This window comes from Falco rusticolus, chromosome 12 (genome assembly GCF_015220075.1).
Source record: "Falco rusticolus isolate bFalRus1 chromosome 12, bFalRus1.pri, whole genome shotgun sequence".
NCBI classification, from domain to species: Eukaryota; Metazoa; Chordata; class Aves; order Falconiformes; family Falconidae; genus Falco; species Falco rusticolus.
The window spans coordinates 33,772,151-33,786,062 of NC_051198.1; the positions used below are offsets into that span (position 1 = coordinate 33,772,151).

Genomic DNA, 13,912 nt, shown 5'->3' on the forward strand with positions numbered 1-13,912 from the left:
TGCGGCTCGTCCCGTGGAGGGGGTGGGCGCGTGACGCCGAAGGGACGCCACGGGGGCGGGGCCGAGCTGCTCACTTCCGGGTGCGGGCGGAGGGGCAATGGCGCGCGTCTCGTTGGAGGACCTGGACGGGCTGGGGGAGGAGGACGCGGCTGGCGGCGGCGAGGAAGAGGAGGGGGAGGAGGGGGAAGAAGAAGATGAGCAAGAGCGGAGTCGGTTGTTCGCCCACTGGGAGGCCATAGCCAGAACGCACCGAGTGAGCCTGCCCCGCGGTGAGCGCTGAGGCCCGCTGCCGGGGGGGGTGGGGCCCGGGCTGGGGCTGAAAGCAGCGCCCTGCTACTCGGCTCCGGGGCTGGCGGCACGCTGACCTGGCCGGGCCCAGTGGGCCGCGGGACCTCCCCGCTCTCCGGCCTGGGCGAGCCTGGCCTCCCCTTGCTTTGCCTTGCAGACATGGCAGGCCCGATCGTCCAGATGAGCCGGCACAGCCAGGCCCGCCAGCCCGTGCCGTACGATGCCCTCTCGCAGCAGGAGAAGGTGAGGCCAGTTCCTCTTCACGCACCCAGGTGCTGGCCCGCAGCCGGCCTGCGGCAGGGCTGGCATGGGCACTGCCACCGGCCTGGGCAGCAGGAGAAGCGTCTTCCCTGCAGAGAAGGCGGCTTCGTGTACACTGGCCTTGCAGAGGTTCCTGGAGAAGCACTGCAGCCAGGATGGCAGCTCTGGATTGTTGCAGCATTCTGCCATCCCTGCATCTTCTCCTATGTTAAGTAATGGCAACGCTCAACTTCCCAGCCTTTATTTTAAAATTGGACTAGTCTTACTGTGTTCTCTGGTCTCCTGACTTCCAGCTGTCTCCTTTACCAACCTATCCTCTGCCAGGGTGGGCACATCTAAGAGAGGGAGTTTTAAGTTCAGAGTCTGCTCCCTGCCTTGCTGGAAGCACCTTGTTGCATAGCTCAAAGTCCTGCTGGGTTTGTGTTGTGCTAGTTACGTGGCTGTTGGTTGAGCCAGAGATCTCAGCTGGCACAAGATGAGGATGCTTCTGTGGGGAGCACAGGGCCTGATGGCCTAGCTGTCACAACCTGAGCATGTGCTGTTGTTTGTCACAACCGCCAATCCAAACATGGTAGCTTCTGCCTGAAGATCTTACTAAGTTGCATACCTCTTGTCTCTCACATGAAAGGGTGCTTCTGAGCTTTGAGAAATAACTGTGAAGAAGCACCTGTCAGACTGGTTCCTGTGTCTCTTCAGGCTTGGTTGGGCTTGCTACCAAGAAGACATCTGTCAATTGTTCTCTATATGAGGAGAGGTTAACCAGTTTCTTCTGGGCTGAGGTCCAGCACTCCTGCCTGCAAAACACGTCTGAGCATGTGGGTTGTACAGCTCTGAATTGGGGCTTTGCCATACTCCCTCTTCCCCTGTTCTTCTGGGTCCCAGGGATTTAGTCTGGGCTCTTCTCTACCTATGCTGGTCCAAGGCAGGAACAGTGCCCTGAGATTTCATGGGGCCTGAAGATCTTTTGTTGCTATTGGCATCCTCTCCGTGCATGAGGAGGATTTTTGGAGTTTGACTCTGGGGCTGGGTGAGGAGGTAGTAGCCACTTCCTAGCACTAGTGCTGAGGGGACTCTGGAGCTGGGGCCCTTAATGACACATTTGCTGGGCTTGGGCAGGTCGGTAGTATTTGGTTGCTTCTCCTGAGCTGTCAGTGCTACAAGCCCTCATCTTCTTGGAGGCAAGGGAATTATTATGCTGCTTACAGAGCCTTGCTCTGTCAGTACTCAGTCAAATTCCCCAGCTCACGTTGCAGGGACCTCTTGCTACTGGGTCTGTGTGAAGCATCTTTCGCTCCTTCGCTTGGCCAAGTCTCATCTTCTAGAGGGGTGGTACTTAATATGATGATGAGGCTGTGGCTGTGGAAGGACCAGACGCTATGTCTTGGTGGATTGGTAGGTTTATTCACAATGTGGCAGGTAAGTGTTGCAAATAGTCTAGGGGGACTGGCGGTTTCCTTGCTTGGAAGATGCTTTTGCTCTGCTCTGCTTTGCTTGGTGGGACAATGGCAGACATGACCCCATCTAGAGGGCAAATGCTGGCTGCCCTGCAGTGTTTTGGGGCACTCCTCTTGCCACCCCACTGATGCACATGAGCAGCCCAGATGCCTGCCTTCTGCTTTTGCTTTGGCTTTCTGTGTAGAGACCTGATTCGGGTGGAGGCACAGGGAGGTGGCACTCGGTGTTGAGGCTGGTCACAGCTTCCTGGTTCAGTCACTGCCAGCACAGCTGTGCAGCACAGAAGTTTGGACAGGTGGCCTGAGCTCTGTGGAAGAAAGTTGTCTCATGACCGCTTTCATCTGGCTGAAGAACAAGCTAAGAGTGGGAAGATAGGTGCTGGCTACAATTTCCCAGCCCCTCTTTGTGCAGTGCCTGTGGTTGTGACCATGCCATGAGCTGAACTACGAGCAGATCCAGAAGCAAGTTCCCCGCTCTCCCTGCCCCCCTTCTGCATTGGGTTTGTCCAGAAGGCTGGGCGTCTGTGCTGGAAATAGAGATTCTGACCTGTCCCACAAAGCTGTCCCTTCTGCACCAGCTGGGCTCATGTCCCTTCTTCTTCCTGTCACTTCTCAGTATGGGAGAAGGATCTAAGAGGAGTTTTGTTCCACCTTCACAGCTCTTCCAGCTGCTAGAACTCTTCTGCCAGACTTTTCCCTTCTGCTAGGCAGGAGGCTTTTTGCTTATTATTCTCTGTGCACACCATGCTCCAGGGAAAAGGCACTGCACCTGAGAATAATGTCAACCTCACTGGAGGCCTTTGGGTGCCTGGAGTCAGGAACATCCTTGTTAGTAGGCAGGACAGCGACTGGAGAGGAGCAGAAAGTCCGGTACCCCTTAGTGAGGATGTGCTACATTCCTTGCACATGCTGGGAGCCTCCAAGCCTCCCTGCACCCTGTCCCTGTCTGTGCTTTTCCTTTTGCTGACTTTTGCCCAGTGCTGTTAAGCGTCCCTGTTTTGAGTTCCATGTGATGGCATTTCCCCTCACCTTCTCCTTGGCTTCTCCAGCCTCCCCTCCCAATCACTGACTAGCAGGGGGTCTCATTTTGGCAGGGTCCTGTCTCCTCACTTCTTGCCTGTCAGCACTGGTTTTGCCCCTCAAGTGCTGCAGTGTTGTCAGTTGTGCTTAGGTCTGACTTGGCTTGTCTGTGGACTGTTTCAGTGCGAGGAAGCAGCCTACGAGGAGCGGCAATACCCAGCTGGGAAGTGGGCGTGTGTCACCAAGGGGGAACCCATGTATGAGCAGAGCATCTCCATGAGCTTCATGAAGCTCATGCGCTACATCTGCAAGGAGAACTCTGTAGGTGTGTGCAGGCAGGGGCTGGAGGGGGCTGGCAGGCTGCACAGAGGGAGGGCCCTGCTACTGTTCATCTGGAATGGAGAGGAGGGCTGCCGCCGTTAACCCAGCCGTCTCACTTTGCCTGCTGCCTTCCTACCTCCTTTCCAGGTTGCTATCTGGGCATGACAGTCCCAGTGCTCAACGAAATCCACCTGACCAGGGAGGGGACCGGGCTAGAGCGTGAGGTCGTAACTGCCTATTATCTCCCAGAAGAGTTCCAGCAAAACCCCCCTGTTCCCCTGGACCCTGAAATTCACATCACCGAGAGGGCACCACTTCGGGTTTTAACCAGGTGACCCCAGCACCAGAGGTGTTTTCTCAGCTCAGTGGATGTGTGTGAACTCCCTGCATGGCTGCTGTGGTTCCTTGGGCAGAGGGATTGGAGCCCTGGCTGTGGGAAGGGGGAATGTACTGGCTCTGTTGCTTACGTTGGTCCCTTTGCTGCAGGGTTTTCTATGGGATGACCACCGAGGAGACAATTCTGCGAGAGATCAGTCTCTTCTGGGAGCTTTTGGGCTCCACAGACACTGTGCTCCGGGAAACCTACATCGTGGCTGCTTATGAAAATCCCAGCGTCCCTCAGCGCCGCAATGAGATCTGGTTCATCTGCCAACCACAGTGAGTCCCCTCTGTGACTGCAAAACCATCCTGCAACTGGACTTGGTGTAGATGGCAGTTCTGACCCAAAGGAGACAAATGCACATACTGACCCACCATTCACCCACAAAATGACAGACCAGGAGACTGCAGGGTGGGGTTGTGCTCTGCCCTGCGAGCACCCAGTCAGGGGAAAACCTGACCAGTCTGCACTTCACCTGCCCCCACAGGGGCCAGCTGAGGCTGGAGCTGACACTGGGGAGAGCCTGTGCAGCAGGCTTCTGGTGGGAAGCATGTGGTGGAGGATCATGTAAAGCAGTAACTGTATGGGCTTGTGCCATGTGCTAGCCTGACCTGGGCTTCTCTGAGCTCTGAGCTGTGCCAGGCATGCTAACCGGGCTCATGGTTGGCAGAGTCACAAGCTGGTGGTGTCCAGAAGTCAAATGACTGTGTACAAGGCGTGTGGGTCTGTCTGGGCTCTGGCCTGCTTCCTACGAGAATGGCTGCCTGTCCTGAACAGGGACAGCACTGAAATGCTGCTACAGGGATGGTGGAGTTTGGTGGGGGAAAGGGCTTGTCACAGGTGACATGTGGATCCTGAATGTTTCCTCCTGGGGTGGCTCTCTTTGGACTGTTGGGTCCTGTTGGGCGCTGGCTGTCACTCACCATCCCTCAGCTGGGACCGGGGTGCTGGCAGCCTTTGTCCATCAGTTGTGGGGGCTGTTTGCAGACCTGCTGCGAGTTGAGAGGGACAGGTCCTGATCACAGCAGCAGTGACACCACTGTGCATTGTGCTGTGCATTGATCAGTGAGTTTCACATCCATGAGTACCGTCATGCTTTCCTGGGAGAAGCTGGCAGTGCCAACAGTAAATACTCAAACTGCTGCAACTGCAGGTCACTGATGATGAGGGGTGCCCGGGCTGGCTTGGGCAGAGCCTTGATGTCTGCCTCCTCAAGATGCATCAGGCTGTGAAGCTGTGGCTAATTAGAAGGGCTCTGACATCTGGTCAGGTTATGGCCTTATGTTCAGCCAGGCGGAGCCTTGCATTGCTGCATAGGCTGCTTATATTGCTGTTACAAACAACTGTAGTCATGCTCCCCTGCAGGTAAGGCGGATTTTTGTTGGATGGGGTCTGCTTTAGCCTCATTTTTCCCCTGGGCAAAAAGTTGGCTCCTTTGACTGTGCTGCACATGAGCACCTGATCTTGGGGACTGAGAATGTGAATGTGACTGCGTGGTGTGCTGGTAGGCTATGGGAACTGGCGTACTTTTGCAGGGATGTGCTTAACTGGCTCGGTGTGGAGGGGCTTCTGACTGCTTCTGAGCCAGTTCCCAAGGAGTTTCCTCCTGCTGTAACTGGAGGTGGGCTGTGTGCTTCACCTCCCACTGCTGCTGCTCCAGATGCTGGCCCTTTGGCCCTACAGTGCAGCCAGAGGAGGGGAAGCGGGGAAGGCCAGGGCCAGCTTTGAGGTCTCATTGCCCTAGTAGTGCAGGTGGCTTCACTACCCTGTCCTGGCTGGCATGGCATCTGGCAGTGAGGAGCCTGGCTGCCCAGCCTGTGGCTGTGAAGGGAGCAGGGCCAGCTATCTTACACCCTCTTCGAGGGAGCAAGGTAGCTTCAGGCAGAGTCTGGGCAAGCACAGCAGGAGCAGACAGTGGTTTCCTGGGTATCTTGTGGTGCAGTTCTTGTCCCTAGGGCACTAAAGGCTGTAAGTAAGGGCTAGGAAGATGCTGTGACAGCCTGCAGCTCTGAGGGTTGATGTGGCAAGTGCTCCTCAGATAAGAGTGGTGATACCCGGATCAGCAGTGCTGTGCTTACTTCCCTCCTGGGGAAGGAGAAGCAATTCCCTTATGTGAGGCTAGGATCAGGTGGCTCAATGGCAGTAGGAGAACAGTCAGCCAGTGTGGGTGGGACAGAGACCCTTCTTACTATGCATCAGCTACTTTGCTTGCTTGCCCTGAGCTTGCAGGTGGAAATAAAACTTGCTTTCTAGAGCCTGTTGAATAGGCTGCCACTTCCTTTGAGGCTGCTTGGTCCCCAACCACAACCAGAAGAGCTTTCGGTGACAGGATGTGGTGGCTTTCCCACGGGAGAGGACTGGTCTGCGGCTACTGGCAATGCTGCACAGCCATTTCCCCAGCCAGGGCAGCTCTGTGGTGACCCAGGCTCTGCTGGAGGTGGCAGTGGTGGGGGCTTCTGGTGCAGCTCCAGGCCGGCACTGCCACGCAGGGCAGCAGGCATGCTCTGATCCTGTGCCACACGCTTTGCTGAGTCAAGGCTTAAGCATCCTGTGATGGATCCAGTAGCGCTCTCAAGGATGCTGTGGGGTGCCTGATGGCGAGTATTCCATGCAGTGCCAAAAGCAGCAAGTGTTTTGGACGCTCAACAAACCAGCTGGAAAGCTGGTATTCAGAGCTGCGGGTGCAGGGCTGCAGCAGGCCCCACGGGAGGCATTGGGTCAGGCAGGGAGGCCTCCAGCCAGCACCATGCAGGTGTCCATGCCTGCGTGCGCTGCGGTGCCTCTGCTTTGGGTGCTGTGGAGGTGTCACCGAAATCGGGAGTAAACCTCTTTACACCAATGTAGCATTAAGCAGCAGGCATTCTCTTTTTACAGCACTGGATGGACGGGGGATCGCTCTGCCCAACACGCACACTGAGCTACTTGAGGGTACACGTTACATACAGCGGAGCAGCACGTCCAATAGTGTGTTGCATATTCATTTTCATTCGTGTGTAGGCTTGGTTACAAGTTTCTCACTTCTAATGCAAACCAGCACGCACCCTCAGATAGTGCTGCTGAGGTTCGTTGCTCACTCCCCATGCTCCCCAGGCGGGGGCTTGCCCTCTCTCGGGGAAGGGGGGCTATTGGAGTCGGAGGTCACCATCTCCCACGGACACCATGACCTTTGTCCTTGCAGCTGATTTTCCGTGGATTGCAGCACCTCATCAGCTTGTCTCCTCTTGTGGCCAGAATTTTCCTTGCTCGGAGGCTTTGTTCTGTGTAACGTGGATAACGGGGTTCTGTGCTGCGGCCGCTCCTGGTTCCCGTCCTTCCCGAGGCTGGTTGGCGGTGCCCCCGGCCTTGGCCCGGAACAGCTGCGGGTCGCCAGCCGGGCCCCGCCGTGGCGCGGGATAAACGCCAAAGGCGGGGCGGGGCGGTCGCGCGCAGACCCCCGGCGCCCGGGGGGGACCCTCCCGAGCAGCCGGGCCGCGGGCAGCCCCCGGGCAGGGGAGCAAGTGCCCCGGCACCCGCCGCCAGCGCCGGGGCCGGAGCGGGGGCGCGCAGCCCTCCGCTTCCGCGGGTCTCCGCTCCCCCCGGCCCGCCGCCGCCGCCCGGGCCCCGCCCGGTTTCCGGTGGCCGCCCCGCCCCCGGAAGCCCCTCTCGGCGGCGGCGGGCGGGGCGGCGGCATGGCCAGCGGCAGGGGCGCGCACTGACCGGCGCGCTGGGAGGATGGCGGCGGTGCGGGCGCTCCTGGTGCTGGGTGAGTGCTGGAATGGGGGGGTGCCCCGCGCCCCTCGCCCTAGGCAGCGGGGCCCCGCCAGGGCCGCCCCCGGAGGGTAGAGGTGGGGCGGCCCAGGGTGGTCTGGGACGCCCGCCAGCACGGGGCTCCGCTGGGCCGCCTCCCGGAGGGACGGATATCCCCCCACCCACCCCGGCCCGAGCCCCGCTGCGCTGCGGGAGCCGCCGAAGCGCGGTGGCCGCCCTGCCCGCCCGGGAGGGGTAGCGGCGGGCTCCGGGGGCTCGGATGAGAATGCGCCAGGCGTTTGCCTGCGGGCCCGCAGCCCCCTGTCGCTGGGCTCTGGCCTCGGGGGGGCTCTTTGTGAGTGGTTTGCGCCTGGAATCGGAGCGGATCAAAACCCGGAGAAAAAGCAGTGTGCACGCAGCGGGCTCTCCCCCGTAGGAACTGCCCCCCCTCGGCTGCTGAGGGGGCTTTGCCCCTTGCGGAGCGCATCGGGGTGAGCCCCGCCCCGCTGTGCGGGCTGTGGGCCCGCCTGGCGCCGCGCGAGGCTGGGGGTGCCGGCCTGGTGCTCCTGGGTGCTGCTGTGCGGGGGGGGCTTCTGCTGCGGGGCCCCGGCACGGTCTCCCTCCCCCGGGGGAGATCTTGGCCGTGGTGCGACAGCCCCGGGGGTGGTCGGCTGGGACTTGGCTTTGAGGGGTCCCCTGGCTGCCACGTGCCTCCTTTCTCGCTCCCTTCGGACGGGAGCCCCGCAGACAGGGTCTTGCGCGCTGCCGGTACTCGGTTGAGGTCCCCTCGGTTTCACCGCGTGCGATGTGCGGTTTGCTTTGCAGTTTTTGCTGCGAAGTCGGGAGCGATGTTAGCCGAGCAGACTGCCTCCCAGGGAAGGGTATTGATAGCGCTGCTGCCACTGCTGCTCTTCATTCGTCTGGAGCCCTGGCCGAGCCCCATTGCCAGGCTGCAAGTAATGTCCAATTTACAGCTGATAAGCACAAAAAGCAGCACTTATTTAGCTGATTAGCTTTGTAATTGCTGATTGCCTTGGCAGCCTTTTGGGAAGGCTGTTCCTGGAGCAAGGGGGAGCACATGCTTGGCTTGCTTTCTGGTTTGGAGCCACTGGGCACCGTGGACTTGCCGCAGGGTTTGCCTCCCTGCCAGGGTGCTGGCAGCTGGCAGCTGGGATGCACGGGCCTGCTTGTGAGGCTGCCTGCCTTTCCTCCCAGCACGCTCCCTGCTCCAGTTGGTGGAGTTTCTGTGCTGCCCCAGGCACATGCTCTCCTCCTTGTTTCTCTTGCTTAGCAGGACCACGTTACTACAGCTCTGGGAGGAACGTGCTGCCATCCAGCTTGCAGACACTAAAAAAACATCTCGGATGCCAGCAATGTGGCTGAACCATATCTCGGTATCTAGGTTTTAGGGGCTGGTGTTCAATTTTGTAGGTGGCAAAACAGTGCCTCCCTTCACCTGTGGATGCTGTTCGGAGAGAGGGCTGGGGAAAGACCTGTGAAGGGTGGTATATCCATGGCTCACACGGGTCCTTTCTGTGACCCTCCTTTGCCACGTATGTGTTCTGGGAGTGCTCTGTGCCTGGGCTGCTGGTCCCTGTTCCTCCATTTCCGTTGCTCAGTGAAGCTGTGATCTTTCTGGCAATGACACTGCAGTGTACCAGATGTGTGCTGGCTTCTGCTGGAACATGTGGTTGAAATGCTAGTGGAGGAAATATTTGCTGAGTCAACTTTTCTTTAAAGCTAAAAAACCCCAAAAGGTCTGTTTTGTTCTGGAAGTGCCTCCATGTCCTGTGTTTGAGCTGTAAGTTTCTGCCTGGCAGTGCTTTTTTTGTGGTCCCTGGCGAGCCTGTTCCTAAAAAAGAGCATCCCTGGAAAAAGGAATGATCAGATGGGATCTGAGATTTCTCTTGGGCTTAAAGGGTCCAAGTAGTACAACTTGGGTGACTTACGCTCTTTGAGCTGAAGCTGCCATCTGTTTTCCAGCGTCTGCAGCCAGATCAAGTACTATGATAGTCGATCCAAGTCAGCTGAAAAGCTGTGCTGCTCAGCACATTTCTGGGCTGTTTTGGGGCAAAGCGGTGACAAGCCAATACCATTCTTTTCTTCTAAAGTGTGTTGTCCCCCCTTGGGACTTGGCTGTGCTCAGGCAGTGCTCTGGGCAGGCTGTAACCCTGACATGGCAGGAGCTTCAAAGGCATGGCAACTCTGTAGTCATGTCTGTAGGCGCTTCTTTTTCTGTGTGGTGGGTCACAGACCACTGGGAGCTGGCACCTACGACCAGAGGGCTGTCATGTTATGCATGCTTTAAAGGTGTCCTCTAATCTCTTAATTGATGTGGGACAAGAGACCATCTTCTAAAGGCAGATGGGCAGATGTTTAAACTGCAGCAAGCACTTGGTTTTAGTTGCGTGCTGGGTAATGAATGCTCTTGCTGGTGAGAGCACATTTCCTCCTGCTGAAGCAGTCTTGCTCAGGAGAGGTGGGTGGGTGGCACTGCACATATGCATGTTGCTCAGATCGATAGGTCTCACCTTGTTTGACCAAAGGCTGGTCTGTGATGCATCCAAGCAGAGCGGGGGGGTGGGGGGTGGGGTGGGTATGTGTCCTAGGAGGGCAGGCTGCGCTTTTTCCAAAGGCCGTGGAGCCCAAGGGGAATAGAAGGAAGAAGGTGGGACAGGAGTGGGACGGCAAGAGCCTGGCTTTGGGGCAGCAGGCAAGAGCGCAAGGACAAGTCTGGCTGTAAGCGATAAGGCATTTAAAAAAGATCTGAAGGCTGTGAGGCCTAGTTACAGGTATTTACTAGGGGAACTTTACACTAATATTTTTCTTCCCTTCATTGCAATTCATCTGCTATTTGAGCTGCAAAGATCAAAGCTGCCTTCCAGCAAGTACACGTGGACCTAAGTAAATAGCTGGACCTACACCTCTCTTCAGTGAATAAACACTCTTTCCTCTCTGAACATTTTCAAGCGTACCTCTCGGGCCTGGAATGCAAAATATTTCGCATTAGCAATGGGTGTTTTCACTGCTTTTGATATTTGGGAACCTGGAACAAATGCTTATTTAGCAGCAGAGAGACTTGGGTACAAACGTGCCCTTTGTGAAGGCAGTTACTGCTGTGGTGTTTGCAGGGAAATTCCCTGGAGATTGGACATGCGATTGTTTGTCCAGACCCCAAGGAAACGGGTCTCATTCTCCTGACATGAGTGGCGGTCTCATGAGCTGGGATAGGCAGCTCTTAGGAGGCTGGGAGGACAGCAAAGCTGACAGGATGCTTGGCAGATGCACAGGAACGTTCTCTTTTATGAGAATTTAAGTTATGTGGGCCGTTAACATTGCGTTTGGGGGGGGGGTGGTGTGTGTTTGCAAAAGCTAAGAACTAGCACAGTGGGTTTTGCTGTCTAAGCGAAAGAAGCAACCATACCAATTCACCTCCCAGGCTGTCAGGCAAACACCTTTGGTATGGCGATATCCTCCTGGAGAATGCTGGTTGTGCCCAAGGTGGGAGAAGGGCGAGTATAGTGTCAGTTACCTTTGTAAGAAATCAACTGTGTCCTGGGGGAGAGAGGGAAGGGAGGTGAGGAAGTGACGATTTGACAGTTGGTAGCATGTTGGTTCTTGGGCATTGGCATGCGTTTCAGCACGGCAGAGGTGCCATGCTGGGTGGCCTGTTTCCATGCCCTGCTCCTTAGCAGGGGTGTTGTTGGAAGGTGACATCCAAGAGCTGCTTGTGAATGCCTTTAGTCTGTTAGAAAAGCAGGTGTTATATTGTGTGGCAGGGTTAAAGGGCTGTGCTGTGAATGTAGCATACCTTCTGTGCCGGTTTGCCTGGAAGAAGCAATCCCACTGCTGGACGTGGAAGGATTTGTTCTCTGAGAGAGACCTGCTGGGGAGCAGATCGGGGCTGCAGGTTTTCAGGCTTTTTGTGTGGCTGCCTGCTAAGCGCAGGGGCTTGTTCCCTGGCTTTGTCATGGTTGGGAGGCTCTGCGCGTGGTCCACATCTTGTTCCTGATGTCCTGGTGAGCTTTCAGCAGTCCAGATACAATGTGTATCTCTTGCCTTTTAGGGAGGCTGTTGAGAGGGAGTGTGAGTAAGGTGGGGGACCTTGGGGGTCTTTTAGAAGCTGTTTTCTCACTTTCTAATGCCAAAGCTATTGAACCACAGCGTAAGAAAGCAAGCACCAGGTATTTTGGTTCTGGAGGAACCTGTCTGGGTGAGGGAGCAGTGAGCTGAGTGGCTGCATGGTTCTTGGTTGCTGGCTAGGGTTAAACCATGACATGTGGTCTGGGCAGGGTCCTGCACTTCCACCTCTTCCATCCTGCCTGACCCTGTCAGGATCATCTGTAGTGGCTGTGTTGATGAGCTCTCCATTTGTCTCTCCTCTTCCTTGCCTGTTGCTGTGGGATCTGGCCCAGGGGCTGCTTTCCTGCGTTGGTGTTGGGTGCTATGTGAGGGAGCAGTGTCCCATCACCTCTCAAGTCACACGGTACCAGCAGATCCCCATGCATTAGTAATGGGAGATGTTGCTCTTGCTGTTTGGTTTGGATCAGATGGCTGGTGTCCCTAAACAAAAAAGAACCAGACTGATGCATCATTGTGAGGAAGACCATCTTCTGTTTCACTCTCCCTGTGCCTTCTGGGCGTAGTGCTGTGCAGGCAGCAGGAAGGAAGAGAGGCTTGCAAGGTTTGTCTTCATGTGGATGTAGGTTGGTTTGGGAACTAGACCAGAGTGCCACAGAAGCTTTGCAGGGTGCTCATGAGAGTGTCTGTGGTCTCACAGAGTGGAGCACTGGAAGAATGGTTGTCTGGGGCTTCTTCTGTCTGTTTTCCACCATGGGAGAAGCGTGCAGGCCGGTTGTAGCGAAGTTTCTGTGGGCTCTTGAGGTTGGAGGCACACTCTGTGTGTTAAGCAGCTGCAGCTCTCCAGGTCCAGGCTGTGTGTCTGTGGGTCTGGGTGCTGCTTGAATTCAGGTTGAACAGAGTCCTGTCCAAAGGTTTGTCCAGTGTTTCCTCTTGCCTCTGCCTGCTTTGGGACGTTGTAACACGGTAAGGATGAACTCGTGCCACCCTGTCAAGGCAGGGACTCCATTTTGGGTCATTTCTTTGTTCTGGGGAAATACTTGGCAGCAAGCGCTGTTCTCCTGTGTTTACCTGTGTCTCCTTTTAGTCTGTGCAGCCCCTGCTGAGTAACTGTGGAAGATCTTCAAGCCAAACACAAGTGGTCTTTGTTTCAAAGCATCAATTTGTGTTGGCAGCCAGGTCTGCAGCGCATGTGCTTTTCATTGACTGCTGTTCCAGCTCTGTTCCTCATTCTTGCCAGCTTTTTTTTAGATTTAATACAAAAATGTTCTTCCTGAGCTTAAAAGGCTGAGCCATACAGTACTTCTAGTAGTAATCTAAGCCTTGCCTTTTTCAGGGAAGCAATCTCTGCCTGTGCGCAGAACAGACTGCTTTCCTCTGAGAGGCAGCTAATACATGCTGTCTGATCAGCAAAGAGAGAGGTGAGGGGAACTTCGGACTGGCTTGCAGGCTTCTGAAAGCTTGGTCTCTGTGCTTGGGATGAGAGGTTTTGGTGTCCTGGCTCAGCTTGGACCGCTCCCAAGCCTGCTTGTCTTATAGCGCTTTGCGAAGGCTGATGGATAGGTGCTTTTGTTGATACTCTTTGCAGAATGTTCCTGCCTGGGACTGCTCCTTTGATTTTGTCAGCTTTCAAAAATCCATCCTCTGTCCTCCCAACTTTGACCCTCTGAAGCTGTTCTGCAAGGACTTCTCTTGAAAATGCATTTGAGTCCTTAAAAATATTAGGTGACATCCAGGCAAGGCCTATGTCACTACTTAAAATGTTCCTGTTGATAGTGAAGAGATGGATACTGAGGTGTCCAGGTGCCCCAGAGAGCAGGAATGAAAACTAGGCTGTATCCAACCAGAGGAGAGCTCAGACTGGGACTTGCCAGGGTGAAATGTGGCATTGATGAGTACTTGTGAACTCCCTGTCCCCTGTCACAGTGGGTGCACACAAATTGTGTGACTGGAGAGGAGGTGTGACTTGTTTTTAACTGATGATTCCTCGTGTGAGATGGAGCTTGTTGGTGGGATGCCAATGGGCCTGTCTTCTCCTTGTCAAATCAGGCTCTGGTTTGACTGAAACAGGCAGGAGCTTTTGTGTGAACTGAATCCACTGCCGTCAGACGGTCTGGACCTCTGTGTGGTTGGAGTGTTGTGGATTGATGTTCATACTCTGCAGGATGATGTGAATGAGAAGAACTGATACAAGCAGACTCCTGTCTGGAAAGTGGAGTGACACGTTTGATTTTGGGTGTGTGAACACTCCTCCTTTGGAAGGCAAGGTGTTGCAGGCTAGGAGAAAGTGATGACGCACACAGTGCTGCTGCCTGTGCTGGGAGCTGGTGCAGGAAGGGGCTGGGGTATAAGTGAGCATTAGAGGTCTAATTGTATTTCAGCC

At 55.7% G+C, this 13,912-nt stretch overlaps 2 protein-coding genes across 2 annotated transcripts in view; both read left to right on the top strand.

Moving 5' to 3' along the window:
• Positions 1–72: 72 nt before the first annotated feature.
• Positions 73–5,987, top strand: LOC119156204 (heme-binding protein 1-like). The gene is made up of 5 exons (XM_037405741.1): positions 73–269; positions 446–531; positions 3,207–3,348; positions 3,492–3,675; positions 3,831–5,987. Exons 1-5 carry the CDS (start codon positions 98–100, stop codon positions 4,003–4,005), a joined length of 759 nt encoding a protein of 252 aa, XP_037261638.1. The 5' UTR covers positions 73–97; the 3' UTR covers positions 4,006–5,987.
• A 1,385-nt stretch (positions 5,988–7,372) lies between these two features.
• PTK7 (protein tyrosine kinase 7 (inactive)) overlaps positions 7,373–13,912 on the top strand; it is a 38,623-nt gene continuing 32,083 nt past the window's right edge. The window contains exon 1 of the mRNA XM_037405585.1: positions 7,373–7,465. Coding sequence (XP_037261482.1) covers positions 7,435–7,465 — 31 coding nt within the window. The 5' untranslated portion in view covers positions 7,373–7,434. The remainder of the gene's footprint in view (positions 7,466–13,912) is intronic.

Coding starts and splice junctions, on each gene's coding strand:
- LOC119156204 (XM_037405741.1), top strand. CDS start 98: ATGGCGCGCGTCTCGTTGGAGGACCTGGACGGGCTGGGGGAGGAGGAC. Junction 532..3,206: donor CCCTCTCGCAGCAGGAGAAG/GTGAGGCCAGTT, acceptor GGACTGTTTCAG/TGCGAGGAAGCAGCCTACGA. Junction 3,349..3,491: donor CTGCAAGGAGAACTCTGTAG/GTGTGTGCAGGC, acceptor CCTCCTTTCCAG/GTTGCTATCTGGGCATGACA.